The sequence below is a fragment of the Corapipo altera genome, unplaced genomic scaffold, assembly GCF_003945725.1.
Source record: "Corapipo altera isolate COAL_440 unplaced genomic scaffold, ASM394572v1 79, whole genome shotgun sequence".
Lineage (NCBI taxonomy): Eukaryota > Metazoa > Chordata > Aves > Passeriformes > Pipridae > Corapipo > Corapipo altera.
Genome location: NW_020884927.1, coordinates 1,164,571 through 1,177,269, shown reverse-complemented (window position 1 = coordinate 1,177,269; position 12,699 = coordinate 1,164,571). Strand labels below are relative to the sequence as shown.

At 50.9% G+C, this 12,699-nt stretch overlaps 1 protein-coding gene across 3 annotated transcripts; it reads left to right on the top strand.

The window, feature by feature from the left end:
• The first annotated feature begins 650 nt into the window (after window positions 1-650).
• LOC113954346 (torsin-1A-interacting protein 2-like) lies at window positions 651-8,654 on the top strand. 3 transcript variants are annotated; one of them, XM_027658548.1, is made up of 6 exons: window positions 651-829; window positions 1,696-1,896; window positions 3,540-3,833; window positions 3,980-4,300; window positions 4,709-4,873; window positions 5,653-8,654. In XM_027658548.1, exons 2-6 carry the CDS (start codon window positions 1,863-1,865, stop codon window positions 6,414-6,416), a joined length of 1,578 nt encoding a protein of 525 aa, XP_027514349.1. In that variant the 5' UTR covers window positions 651-829; window positions 1,696-1,862; the 3' UTR covers window positions 6,417-8,654. The 3 variants fall into 3 exon arrangements, with proteins under 3 accessions (XP_027514349.1, XP_027514351.1, XP_027514350.1); XM_027658550.1 differs by having other exon boundaries at window positions 653-829; window positions 4,709-4,807; XM_027658549.1 differs by lacking the exon at window positions 651-829 and adding an exon at window positions 894-1,370.
• The last annotated feature ends 4,045 nt before the right edge of the window (window positions 8,655-12,699 follow it).

Sequence of the window (12,699 nt, the reverse complement as noted above, 5' to 3'; positions counted from 1 at the left end):
AGGGTTTGCTATCTCTGTGCTACTGCTCCTTGTGCTGATGCCTTGCCACTGGCATGCTCCATGCTCCTGCTTTGCATGATATATGTCCTGGGCAGGGGGAAATAGGGAAGGAGTTGGAACCTACCTGTCCCCTGCGCTAGCACCTCAATTTAGAACATAATTTTTTTCGGGAAAACATTGCCGAAATGAGGCCAGGGGCAGATAAACACACACTCAGACCTTCCCCCTAGTTGCAGTCTTTCGACCACACTGGAAGGGGGTGCTGGGGGGGGCTCCCCATCCTTTTCCCACCAGGCTGATGCTAAAGATCCTCCATTTCATATTCTTGAGCCCCCAGCCTCCCTGCACTGGCCCAGTGTGACATTTCCAGAGTCTGGGCTTTGCTACCTACGTTTTTGCATTGTTTTCCTTGTGGTACTTTTCATAAATCAACTCTCAAACCGGTTCTCTCCTCACCCTCATTTCCTTGTTTCGATCCACAGCGCTGTTACCTAACGCAGGAAGCTGCCGCTCATCCAGCGTGACTGGAGGAAACGGCACAACCACAGAGTCGTAGAAATACAGCCAAAAAAAAACCAAAAAACAAAAAAAAGAGAAACGATTGTTTCCTGAACGCTCCGGAGAACGGCTGTGGGAAGGAAAACTACAGCTCCCAGCAGGCTGCCGGGAGCCGGGGAAGGGCAGAGTTCACCGTCACGTTTCCAGCGGAGGCTTCAGGGGGTGTGTTGGTGTCCTGCCAGCACCGGAGCCAAAGGGCCTCTGGGAAGGGCAAGCGGAAAAGCCAACTCTGCTTTTCTTCACCGCCCGGACCGGCTCCGAGCCTGCCCGGGTAAGCGTCCGACTCCACAGGACACTGTTTCCCTGACTTCCTTCTCCTGCCGGAGCGTCACCAGCGGGAACAGCGCAGGGAGGGCAGGGACGAGAGCCGGGCGGCAGAACAGCGATTGTACCCCACCCCCACCCCAAATCGCCTCTCTAAGCGAGAAAACTCCGCTGCAGGGGCAGTGCAGGGGGGATGAGGTGCCCCCCTGTGCTGGAAGAGCTGCTGAGGAGGCTCCTGGGGCGGGATTTTTGTACAGAAGTCCGCGCGAACCGCGGGGAAAGTTCTTCGGGAGTTTTCCATGCCGCCCGGTTGCGCTTCTGAAAGCCACCAACTTTCTCGGGTTACGCCAGCGAGCTCGCCTCGGTCCTGTCCCAAAAAAGCGCTTTAGCAGGGTGGGAAGGGTCTCTGAAGGGGTGCAGGAGAGCCAGGCTGTGGCTCTGGGCTCGCAACACTCGGGCAGGGCTCTGCTGAGGCCGCGGGGTGTTTGTGCCAGCGGCCTCACCTTCGGCACCGCTGTCTCCTGATACAACATGCTGGAGGCAGGAGGGTAAGTACAGCAGGGTCATTGCTCTGTGTGGACCGGGCTGTGAGATTCCAGGTGCCCTGCCAAGCCCCAGACTCCGGGCCTGCCATCTCCGAGTCCATCTGGATGAGAAACCGGTGCCTCACCCCACTGGCGCGTCCCGAGACAAACGCGGTTTGCATTAACCCCTGAATTACTTGTAGCTTGATGGGAAGCAAAATAGCTGACAGCCCCTGAGCTGAAAGTTCCTGCTTATGGGTGACACCCACCCTTTTTCACCTTGGGAATCATGGAGGGAGGAGCCTCTTCCTCCACAGTGAATCACCGCTCCTGTGTTTCTGCTTATCAGGTTTATGGGCGTTTAGTTGGAATTCCCGAGAGCAGGACGGGATGGTGTCTGTGAGGGGGGTAGGACTTGGTCAGCCACTCGAACAGCGGAGAGAAACAGCTCCGTATGACCGAAGGAGAAAGTGAAACGAAACAGTGCAGAAGCCACAGCTCCAGGGGAAACAGAAAATGGAAGAGAATCCAAGAGAGGATCTGTCTGGAGGTAAGGGAATCCCTATGCTTACTCCATCTACTTTTTCCTTGCAAAGGAAAATTCCTTTGCAAGAAGTATTTAACAGTGACATGGGAAACTGAAGCAAAAATAAAAATAAAGTAATCCTGTCTTTTCCAGGCCAAGAAAAGCAAGTTGCTATATTTTTTTATAGGGTGAAAGATGAACAAGTTACTTTCAGTTTTAGACTCCCATCTGCAACAGGTTTAGACTCTGTGTCCAGGATGGCAGCACAAGGAAGTCTAAAGATCCAGGCTGGGAGAGCTTTCTTCCATGAACCCCAGTGCTTCCCATCTACAGATGCCTAAATAATAAGCCAGTTTTCCACCACCTATAGATGAGAAACCTCTGGAGGATGCAGGGCAAGGAGTAGTTTGTGTCCAGCTTGAATAGCAGGATATCTCCAGGTTCCTCATGTTTCACTTTCTGCTGTGTAGTTACATTCTCCAGGAGCTTTGTTATGACAATATACATACCAGTATGTCAGTGATACCGTGATGCCATCACCAGCTCAGGTCTGTCCTAGGCACTCAGAGGTGTTCCTGTAATAATCAGCAACAAAGAATGTAAAAACTGTATTCTGACGCATGCCAAGTGCAGGAAGTTCCTTGCCATTTTTATCAGTCTTTATTCTAATTGCAGCATAATCACTTTCTGTTATTATAATGCTTGATCATTCGTAAGCAATTTTTCACAAATAGCAGCTGAAATTTCAGCTGCACTGTTTGGTTCTTTAAGATCTAGAATATGTCACAAATGCTCGTGTTCAGCTTCAGAATTTCTCTATTGAATTATGCTCCAGTGTTTGCTTTTAATTATATGTTGTCATAGCTCTTAAGGAGAGCTCCAGGACAGGAGCAGAGACAGAGCACAAGCAGAATTATCATTTACATTCAGACAGATGCTTGAAGTGCATTGGCATAACTGCACTCAACATCAGCCTTAGAAATTCTTCAAATCCACCGCTATCTGTGAAAATCCCTTATCTGTGGAAGATGTGGTAACATATCCCACCACTTAATGAAGGAATTGCCTGCCCACCCCACTGAGGACGCAGGCTGGGATTGAGTTAACTTTAACACAGCAGCCTGTACAGTGCTGTGGTTTGGATTTGTGGGTTTACAGAAGAAAATGTTGATAACACAGCAGTGTTTTGGCTATTACTGGAAAGTGCTGGCACAGCATCAAGGTTTTCTCTTCCCCCCCACCCTTCCCTTGCCAAGCAAATAACCTGGGGTGGGTTTATTGGGCAGGGACCCAAGGTGGGCAAAGGGTTGTTGAGTACAGTGTAGCATCACGCTCAGCAGCAAAAACTGAGGCACAGGAAGAAAGGGAGAAAAGGGGATGGCTTCCAAGGTGGCCATTGCTGGGAGACTGTCCTGGCATCATTGTAGGAGGTGGTGAGTGCTTGTCTGTCAATCTGTCCTGATTCCTCACCCTTCCCTTCACTCATTCAGCTGTTTGGATCTCAATCCATGAGTTTTCTCACTCCTAGTCACTACTCTCTGCCCCGTCTCACTGGGAGTAGATGTTTCTGCAGTGCAAGAGCTGGGAGTTTTAAGGTTGGTGGTAAAGCACTGGGCATTCCTGATTCCTGTGTGGCTCACTGGGCTTGTGAACTCTGATCCCAACAGCTGAGCCAGCCCAAGGTGAGGTGGGAAGCACAGCAGAGCATCCTGTGCACCAAGAGCCCACCCAGGAAACACTCGAGCAGCCAGTGACAAGCAGGTCTGAGACCTGCAAACCAGAGCAGGACTCTGCAGTGCATGAACCAACTGCTGGTGGAGGAGAGACAACACTGCTGGGTTTAGCTGGCCCCACACTGGAGGAGAAGGCTCCCCAGGAAACTGAAATATTGCTGGAAGAACCTGGGAAGACAAGAGATGGTGCCTCAGAGAGATCCCGGGAAGAAAAGGACTTGGATGAAGGTGAGTCTCTCCCCATCCCTGTGTACAGCATTTCCAAAATGCTGATAACCTTGGCCTTTGCTTAGAGGAGGCAGAGCAGGAAAAAGAGTTGTTGGTTTTGGGCTGAAAGAAACTAAATGGAGGTCTGCAAATTTTATTCCCCACAGCTGGTCTGGCCCCTGGTAAAATGGACAGCAAAGGAGACAGCCCTGTCCACCAGGAAACACGGGAGAACCAGGAGACAACCAGTCAGTGTGGAAGCTGCTACAAAGCAGAGGAAGATGCTTTATCAGCAAGCAAGTCACTGAGCTCTGACAGTAAAGTGACACATTTGGATGTGACTGCCACGGAAGATGTCACTAAGGACCTCTTGGCAGAGAGGAGCACCAGTGCCTCTCTCCCAGTGCAGGAGCCAGAGGAGCACATAGAGCAAGAAACACGGGAGATCGGATCCCAAGGCACATTAAGGAAAAGACATGGGACCAAAGGTGAGCTGGTGGCTGCACACTGCTGCTCCTCCACTGTGCACATGCCTGCACTTCCCATGGGCATTAGAGCCATGGTATGGTGAGATCCCTACTGCCCATTGTCAGTTTTCCAGAGTGAAGCAGGAAAGAAGGTATAAGAAATTAACTGGCTTCTCTGTTTCTCTCTCCTTTCACTCCTCCTTTTCTTTCTTTGAAAGGCATGAAACCACACTGCACTCTGCACTGTCTTTCTCCTTGCCCAGCCCCAAAAACAAAGAGCCAAGACTAAGAGCAGTATTAACCCAAAGCAATATTCACTTCTAACTCTTCCCTCAGCTGGTTGCTTCCAGCAGCATTTGCTTTTCTTACTACAGCTCATTTTACCTGTTCCCTCAACAGTGAGTGTCACATTTCTTTCTCTTACTGCAGGGCACACAGCCCCAAACCCAGAGGCTCAGTCCTGCCTGCAGAACGTCACCACCCAAAACACAGACCAGGAGAAGCCCAAGAAGTCCCTCGTGCTGAAAGGTGAGGAAAAGAAGCTTCCCTTGCATGTTACTCACCGACCAGAAGGCACTGATCCTCCAGGAACAAGTAATGAAGCACATTTAATTCTTTTTCTCTCTTGGGACCTTTCAAAGCCTTTTCTGAGGGTTTGAGGGAAAAACCATCCTCTTAAATACAGGCCCAGTTTCAGCAGCTTTCCCTCCAACTCTCCAGCCTCAGAAGAAGGCATATCATGTTCAGGGTACTGGGAGTGCCCTGGGATGTTCTGGGAGGTCTGGGGTTCCTCCACCAATGGTCCCCCAGTCCTGCCCTGTGTCACAGGGCTCTAAGCAGGAATTGTGATCCTCATTGCACCACATATGCCTCCTGTTAAAAAGAGACCCTGCTTTGGCATGGAGAAGGACACAAACTGTTATCTGGACCTTGCTGTCCTCTGTTTTCTGAGCAGAACCATGATGGCCTTTGTTCACCCCGCAAGGCTCAGAGGGGGGCAGTGGTCACAGCACTTTAGCTGGGTCAGACACCTCCATGTGTGGTGTTCTGAATGGCCACAAACCTTAAAGAAAACAGAGGAGGGGGAAGGAGAAGGAAGCTTGTGGCCAGCTGCAATTTCCTCAGGAAATTCTGCACAAAGCTGTAGCCTTGATTCCATCCCTGGAGCTGCAGCCCCCTCGCCTGGTGTGTAGGAGCATGGGTCTCACAACAGCCCCTTCACCACTCCTGGCCAATCTGATCCACTTCCCCAGAGCAGGGGGGCAGGTCTTAGAGGGGAAAAAGAGCCATCATAGCTACTTTCCAGCATGTCACTGCAGGTCACTTGTGACTGACTTCTGTTCCCAATCCTGTGTCTCTCCCCTGTTGAACAGGGCTTGGCATCATGGGCCTCATATTGCTCGGCTTCTGCATATTCTGCTTCGGCAACCCGACCTCCAGTTCCCAGCAAACCCTCAAGAGCGCCACAGAGGCATTCCTTTTCCAGTTCAACCAGCTGGAGAAGAGGTTTCCAGGGCAGAGCCCTTACCTTTGGAGTCGTGGGAGCAAGGTCCTGAAGAAGCACCTGAACTCATCCCACCACACGCAGCCGGCCATCATCATCCTGACGGCCGCCCGCACGGGCGAGCAGACCTTGCGATGCCTCAGCACCCACGTGGCCGACTCCTACTCGGCTGCCCTGCATGCCAGCACGGTGCAGATCGATGGCAGGGATAAATCCAGGCTCCAGAGTGACCGGGCCAAGCTGGAGGTGGACAAGGAGCTGAGCTCGGCGTTCGACGCCGGGGGCCGTGCCGCGGTGATTCACCGCTTCGAGCTGCTGCCGGCGGGGGCCACCCTCATCTTCTACAAGTACTGCGACCACGAGAGCGCGGCCTTCAAGGACGTGGCCCTGCTGCTGACGGTGCTGCTGGAGGAGGAGGTGCTGGAGACCCACATCAGCCTCCCGCAGCTGGAAGAGAGGGTCCATGACTTCCTCTGGGACAAGTTCATCACCACCAGGACCCCTGGTTCCTACGACCACATGGACTCCGACAAGCTGAGTGGGCTGTGGAGCCGCATCGCCCACCTGGTCCTACCCATCCACCCGGAGCAGAGCATTGAGAAGGGGGGCTGCCATGCCCACGCCAAACCCTAGGCACAAAGGCAGCCAGAGCCCTGGGGAGGGTTGGAAGGAGGGCCCTGGCTGGCTCTGGTGCAGGCAGAGGCACAACCAGTGTTATTTCTCTTCATGTTGTTTCTCGTGTCATCCTGGGAAGAGTTTGACAGGTACAAGTTGATCCAGGTCATTTGGGCAGCTGATGCTTGGAGGTGATAGATCACACACTTCCTTCTGGCAGGTGGGAAGAGTGAGTATTTTAGACTGCTAGTTGCACAGGGGAACATCAGCGTGTGGAGAGGCAGGAGGGAAAAACAGGACTTTGCAGGTAGTGTTTTCTATCAGGAAATACATGAATAATGTACACCACAATGGACAGAAAGATACTGCAATTCAGTAGCTCTTTCATCTCTCCTTGCCCCTCAGCTTGCCAGTGTCATATACATCAGTCTCACCATACACTTATCCAGAAGGTTCCTCTATCTTTGCAGAGAGCTGCTGGAACACAGACAGGTCAAATTCCCCAAAGCCCAACATTTTGAAGGCATGCTTCAAAAAGAAAACCAGTTTGCTAGTCAAGGGTTTGACCAGTCAGCCCCAACAGAGTCCCACTTGCACACCCTGACTGACACCTAGCAAAGCCCAGATCCTGAATATAGGATGTTCCAACCATCCTGCAATTCAGAGATTCCCTAAACATCAACCACAAGAAATGTCATGTTTTCAGCACTTAAACACTGCACTGACAGAGGGGATCCCATATGCCAGAGAACAAGCTCCAAAACCAGAGAGCAATGAAACATTTTGCTGTTGCTCAGATTGTGTGAAGCCTCAAGGGATTACACAGGTAAAAGAATAAGAAATACAGTGCAACTTAATGCTACCTCTTTTTTAAAAGAAGTCCACTTGATCCCTTTGCCACACAAAGTTTGTGACTCTCTCCTTGGGCTGGTGCATCAGCTTTGGTCCTACAGGACAGATTGCTGTTCAGACAGATCTCTGATCTGTGTGCAGGGCTGGAAGCCTCTGCCAGCCTCTTCCCAGGTGACTTTTCTTAATGAACGTAGATGTTAATGTTGATATTTCAAACCATGTAACGTAGCACACCAGGTCCTTGCCCTCCAAGGTTACATTTGCCTCCCTGCCAGGCAGATGGAGCTCTGGAATACGGTAAAGCAACTAGGAGGGGAGCTGGTAAAGAGAAAATCTCTGCCATTAACACTACAAATTCTTAACAAAGCAGGTTGGTTTCTTACTGTGCCTCCTCTTCTGCATAGAAGTCCTAGAGACACTGTGGGGCAGAGCAGTCAACTCAGGGAACACCTGGGGGATAGGTGCTGGTTACAGCATTTATAATAACCCAGCAGGCAGCCCCAGTGTCAGCCCCACGTGCCTGTGGAGCAGGAGCAGCTGTAGCAGATCATGGCTCGTTTCCATAGTGCAGCAGAGACTGAGGCCTTGCAGAGCCAGGCTCTGTATCTGAACGAGAACAAATCGAGGACACGATGGTGTTTCTCGGAAGCTGCACCTCTGAGTGCCCCTTACAGCAACTGGACCTTGGCCTCGGATGGGTCTCCTGCCAACAGTGCCTTGCTGATCTGCCCCACCAAAGGCTGGGCTGAGGCACAGCCCTGTGCCCTAAAACCACAGCCTGTCTCTTCTTTCCCCCTGCTGTGTGCCTTGACCTGTCTCAGGAGATTTGTGGCCATTAACTTGAAGGAGGGGACAAAACAAAGGAAAAGGGAGGGTTATTTGTTCTGACCAAAGAACAGACTTTTTGGTTGGGTGGAGACATGAAGACAAGACCATGGGGGTTTTAACCGTGACAAACACTGGGCTAGATGTGAGAGCTGCCTGCTGGAGCCCAACATCAGCAGGGCAGCCCAGGGCATGGTTTTGTACAGCACACAGGTTGCTTCCTCCCCTCCCTCCTTTCTATTGCTATACACTACTTTGGTAACAGAAAACACTGTATCCTGCTCTGCACGGTTCAGTGTGGGTGTTGATGTAAGAACCAGCAAAGCATTAATCATGGTCTGCCGATATTTTGATGGAAATCTCTATTTTAACATTATCTCAGTTTCACCTACTGTGTTTGCAATGCCTAGCCAAGGTAGGCAAAGGCAGCTCCACACTGCCTGGGCACATCACCATGTCACCCACCTGAGCTCTTCCAATACAGAAATATTTTTATGACCTTTGAAAGACAGAATATCTACTTGCTTCTGAAACAGGACTTCTATTTAAAAATAAATGATGAGATTGTGAAAGAAACCAGCCAAGTGAGACTGGAGTCTTATCTTATTCCGTTCTTTTTTCCTAGCTATTTTCATTAAGCAAAAGAGATCCTCATATTGGACAAAGTTCTATTTAGGTCAGGGCTGTAGTTGTGCAAACAAAGTGAATATTTGTTGCTCCTGGAAAAACTCCAAACAACATTTTTCTCAGTTGTTTGGGAAAAATATTTACAGCTTTTCCAACTAAGCCAAAATTAAAAACAAACCCGTAAAGAGTTGCTGAATTCAACCCAGGCTGAAACACACTGGGGGTTTGCATAATACTCAGGGATGATAATGAAACTGAAATCCACCGACAACTGAAATGTTTTAGAAATACAGAAAGCAAAAATTTCTCATTTGAACAGATCGATTCCACTTGATGTCTCACAACCTCAGCACACACTAAGTTTTACTTTTGTGGTGAAATACTTTGCTGAGCTCTGGCCTAAACAGAGAGAGGGCTGGGGGGGGAAAAAAAGGAAAAAAAAGAGGATTTACCCTGTTATTCTGGATATTCTTCAGTCTCTGTCCAGGCCCTGACAACCTAAATACTCATCACATTGGTATCTGCTTTCACATAGATGTTTATGTGATCGATTGCCAGAGGTAAACATCACTCATCTCCTGTTGTCTGATACCAGAGGACAAGAATTGGTCCTAGGCCAAAGATTCAGATGAAAATCCAGTATCACCACTGGATAGCACTGGGGCTGGTCCTGGGGTCTCTTCAGAGGGGACAGTACGACCCCCAGCAAGGTTTCTACCAAGCCCTGTGCTCCAGCACATGCTTCCCTGGGGCACAGGCACAGCAGCTGCAGAGCCCCTGGCAGGGGAGACCAGCAGGTGACACAGAGGTGTCACAGCCAAGAGCAGATCAACTAAAGTTTCCCCTTCCCATCAGTTCTCTGACGGCTGTGACAGGTCAGCACGAGGCCAGGATGGAGCAGGACACCGCCCAGCTCTGCAGCATCGCAGGTAAATTATTCCTCCCAGGCACCAATCCGTCACCCCACAGCTGGTAATCTCTCTGGGAGCACCTATCCCTGCTCACACACACATCACCCAAGCACAGCAAGGCTGCAGGTTTGGCTGGGGCTTATCAGTTGCCTACTGTTATGTCAATTATAAAACAAAATTCATTTTCAAGTCTTTATGTACCAAAACCCCCGAAATTAAAAAAAAAAATCCTGGTTGTTTTTTTTTTAATTGTCCTATTAAACAATGCATCATTCCCCCTCAACTCCCTCCCTTTTTTCTAGTCCCAATCTGCAGCAGCAGTTCTACAGGGAAGCATATGCTGCCACAAAGTGCTCGACAACCTTAAAAACCACCTTGAAGATAACACAGTAGCTCAACTGAGGGGCAAAACCAGTTTGGAAGGCCAGTCTGGACCGCTCAGCGCTGATTATCCATGTGACCCTGCGAGGTGACATTACCTTGTCATCCCCAACCCTGCCCTTTGACAGGCATATGGTGTCACATCTCTTCTCACCCCTTTGCACCAGCACGGGCTGAAGCTGGCAGAAGGCAGGATGCAGAGAGAAGGAATGAACCCAGCTCAGCCACGTCTCTCCTGTCGAGCTTTAACCCCATGAGCCCTCCTGCAGCCCCGTGCTCAGGCTCCGCTGCCACAGGGCTGCTCCCTCGGGGGTCACTCTGAGGCCAACAAAGCCTCCATTGTAAGAGAGGTTTGCAGATAATGGGAGCTCAAATCTATGTTCATCTCCCACCTTCGACTCTGCGGGGGGGGGGGGGCAGCCGCACAATGAAACCCACAAAAGAGATTGGCCTCAGCCTGTGGGATGTGGATCTGAGAGCCTGCGATGAAAAGGCTCGAAGAATTCAGCTTGCAAGTGCGTTCCCCACACAGGGAGGGGGGAAAGTCACGGTAGGCATCCCACTGGGCTCTCCCCGCTGTGGCCGGACTGTGCAGTTACGCTCAGGCTGAGGAGAGGCTCTGCAGATCCCTCATGAGGGCACTCTAGAGCTGAGGATCCTCTCCTTTCCAAAGGCAGTACACTTTAATTCCCTTCCTGACTACGTTTGGAAGGTTTTTGGAGAAACGGCTGGCGGATGGAACCAAATTCAATGAAGCAAGAGGATGAAATAATCCCAGGCAACTTCCAGGGAGGTAGGGAATGAGTACGAATCAGTCCCCTGCAAGCAGCCCATGTGTCTGAAGGTGGCTGGCACAGACAGTGAAAAACACTGGCTATAGAGAGACTCTTGGGATGAAACCAGGTGGCTCTGCTCAACCTCGTGAATCCTTTAAACATTGTCTGGTGGTAATACAGACCTGCTTATGAAACGGGGAAGCAACTGGGGAAAAGCCCCTGGTAATGGTAGGGCTGAATGCAAAACCACAAAGGGCTGCCAAGCTCACATGTAATGTGTCCCACATCAGAACCAACTGGCCCAGTTAGAAAGTGGCAGCTTTACTTTATGGTCTGAATAAAGACAGTAGGAAAAAAAATACAAACTGGGAGAGGTGGATTGGAAATGATTACAAGACTGGAATTAACTTGTGGTGGCTTTGTTAGCAAGGTTTAAAATTAATTAATCAGTTAAGTAACACTATCAAACCTTCCCATACACTGTTTACCGTGGGAGGTGTCTCAAGACTACAAGGGAACATTTATCTCCCATGCCCTTGATCCCACATTGACTGAGAGCATTCAAAACCTCCACTGCACCTCGAGAAATAACAGCACTGTTTAAATTCAGGATGTGAAATGAGAAGCAGCATTTAACACTGTCTTCTTGCCTTCCACACTGCGCTTGTATCACTCCTTGTGAGCACAAGAGGCTCAGGAGTGATGAAAGGGGATGAAAGCAGGACTAGCAAGAAGGGTCAGGAGAGAGGGGGCACAGAGGGGCCTGGAGGGGAGAGAATCACAGGCCACCTGGATTTGCCCTGCCATGCTCCCTTAGAGCATGCAGATCCCTCTCTCCAAATCACCTCTGTACTGAGCTGCACTCCATAGCCTGCTTCTGCCTGCCAGGGCTCCTGCTCTGACACTGGTTTTGGGAGAGGCTGAAGAAGATCAGATGCACTGAAACTCACCCAGCTGGAGCCAGCCAGTCCCCCTTTTCTTCTTAGTCACAGCCTCTCCCCCACCTCCGTGTGTCTCTCCACAACTTTGCTTATCTGCAGGGCAGGAGCTGCCTCCAGAGGAACATTACACAGGGCTGCAGCAGGGCAGGAAAGCCAGGAATTGACTCTGAAGCTTTTTCCCCCTCCCTGCCTTTGTAGAAGGCAGCTCATGGTGCAACCATGTGTTTTGTCAGCGCTTCTCACCCTCATTTTCTCTGCCTGGGTCAGAAGCAGATCACCCCCTCCTCCCCTGCCCCCTGCCTGCCAGCAAACAGCTTTGATCAGGAGTCCCCGGCCGGTCCCCCCTGCTGACACTCCATCATTCCTCTCCCCTCCCTCCACCTTGAGGCTGAAACCCTTGATGAGGGAGCAGTGCTGAGTGCTGGAATCACCTCCCCACACTAATTACAGAACATCTGGCAGGCAGAAACCGCTGCTCCCCAGCTGCCCGCCCCAGGCTGGGGACACCTGATGCCATTTCTGCACAGCCTGTGTCCATGGATCACAGTAGCCAACTCCCGGGATGGCTGAGGTGTGCCAGCATGGAGACTGGCAGCACCTTGCCAGGAGCTGCCTCGTGATCACAACCACAGCAAGGGGTGATCCAGAAAGGGGCAAAGAAAGTACCAGCAAGCAAATTCATTCCTCTCAAGTTGTATGCAGCATGATTCTCCCCCGTACTCAGCTCTGGTGAGATCCCACCTGGAGTTCTATGCCCAGTGCTGTGGCCTCCAACATAGGAGAACCTGTTGAAGTGAGTCCAACAGAGGAGGCCACAGAGATGCTCTAAGGGGTGGAGCACCTCTGCTCTGGAGACAGGCTGAGAGTTGGGGTTGTTCAGCCTGGAGAAGACTCCAGAAAGACCTTAGAGCCCCTTCCAGTGCCCAAAGGGGCTGCAAGCAACCTGGGGAGGGACTTCAGACAAGGACAAGGGGGAATGGCTTTCCAT

Bases quoted from the DNA above. Each gene is read 5' to 3' on its own strand.
- LOC113954346 (XM_027658548.1), top strand. From the start codon at position 1,863: ATGGAAGAGAATCCAAGAGAGGATCTGTCTGGAG. The intron at 1,897-3,539 runs GTAAGGGAATCC...TGATCCCAACAG, and splicing joins AAGAGAGGATCTGTCTGGAG to CTGAGCCAGCCCAAGGTGAG. The intron at 4,301-4,708 runs GTGAGCTGGTGG...CTCTTACTGCAG, and splicing joins GAAAAGACATGGGACCAAAG to GGCACACAGCCCCAAACCCA.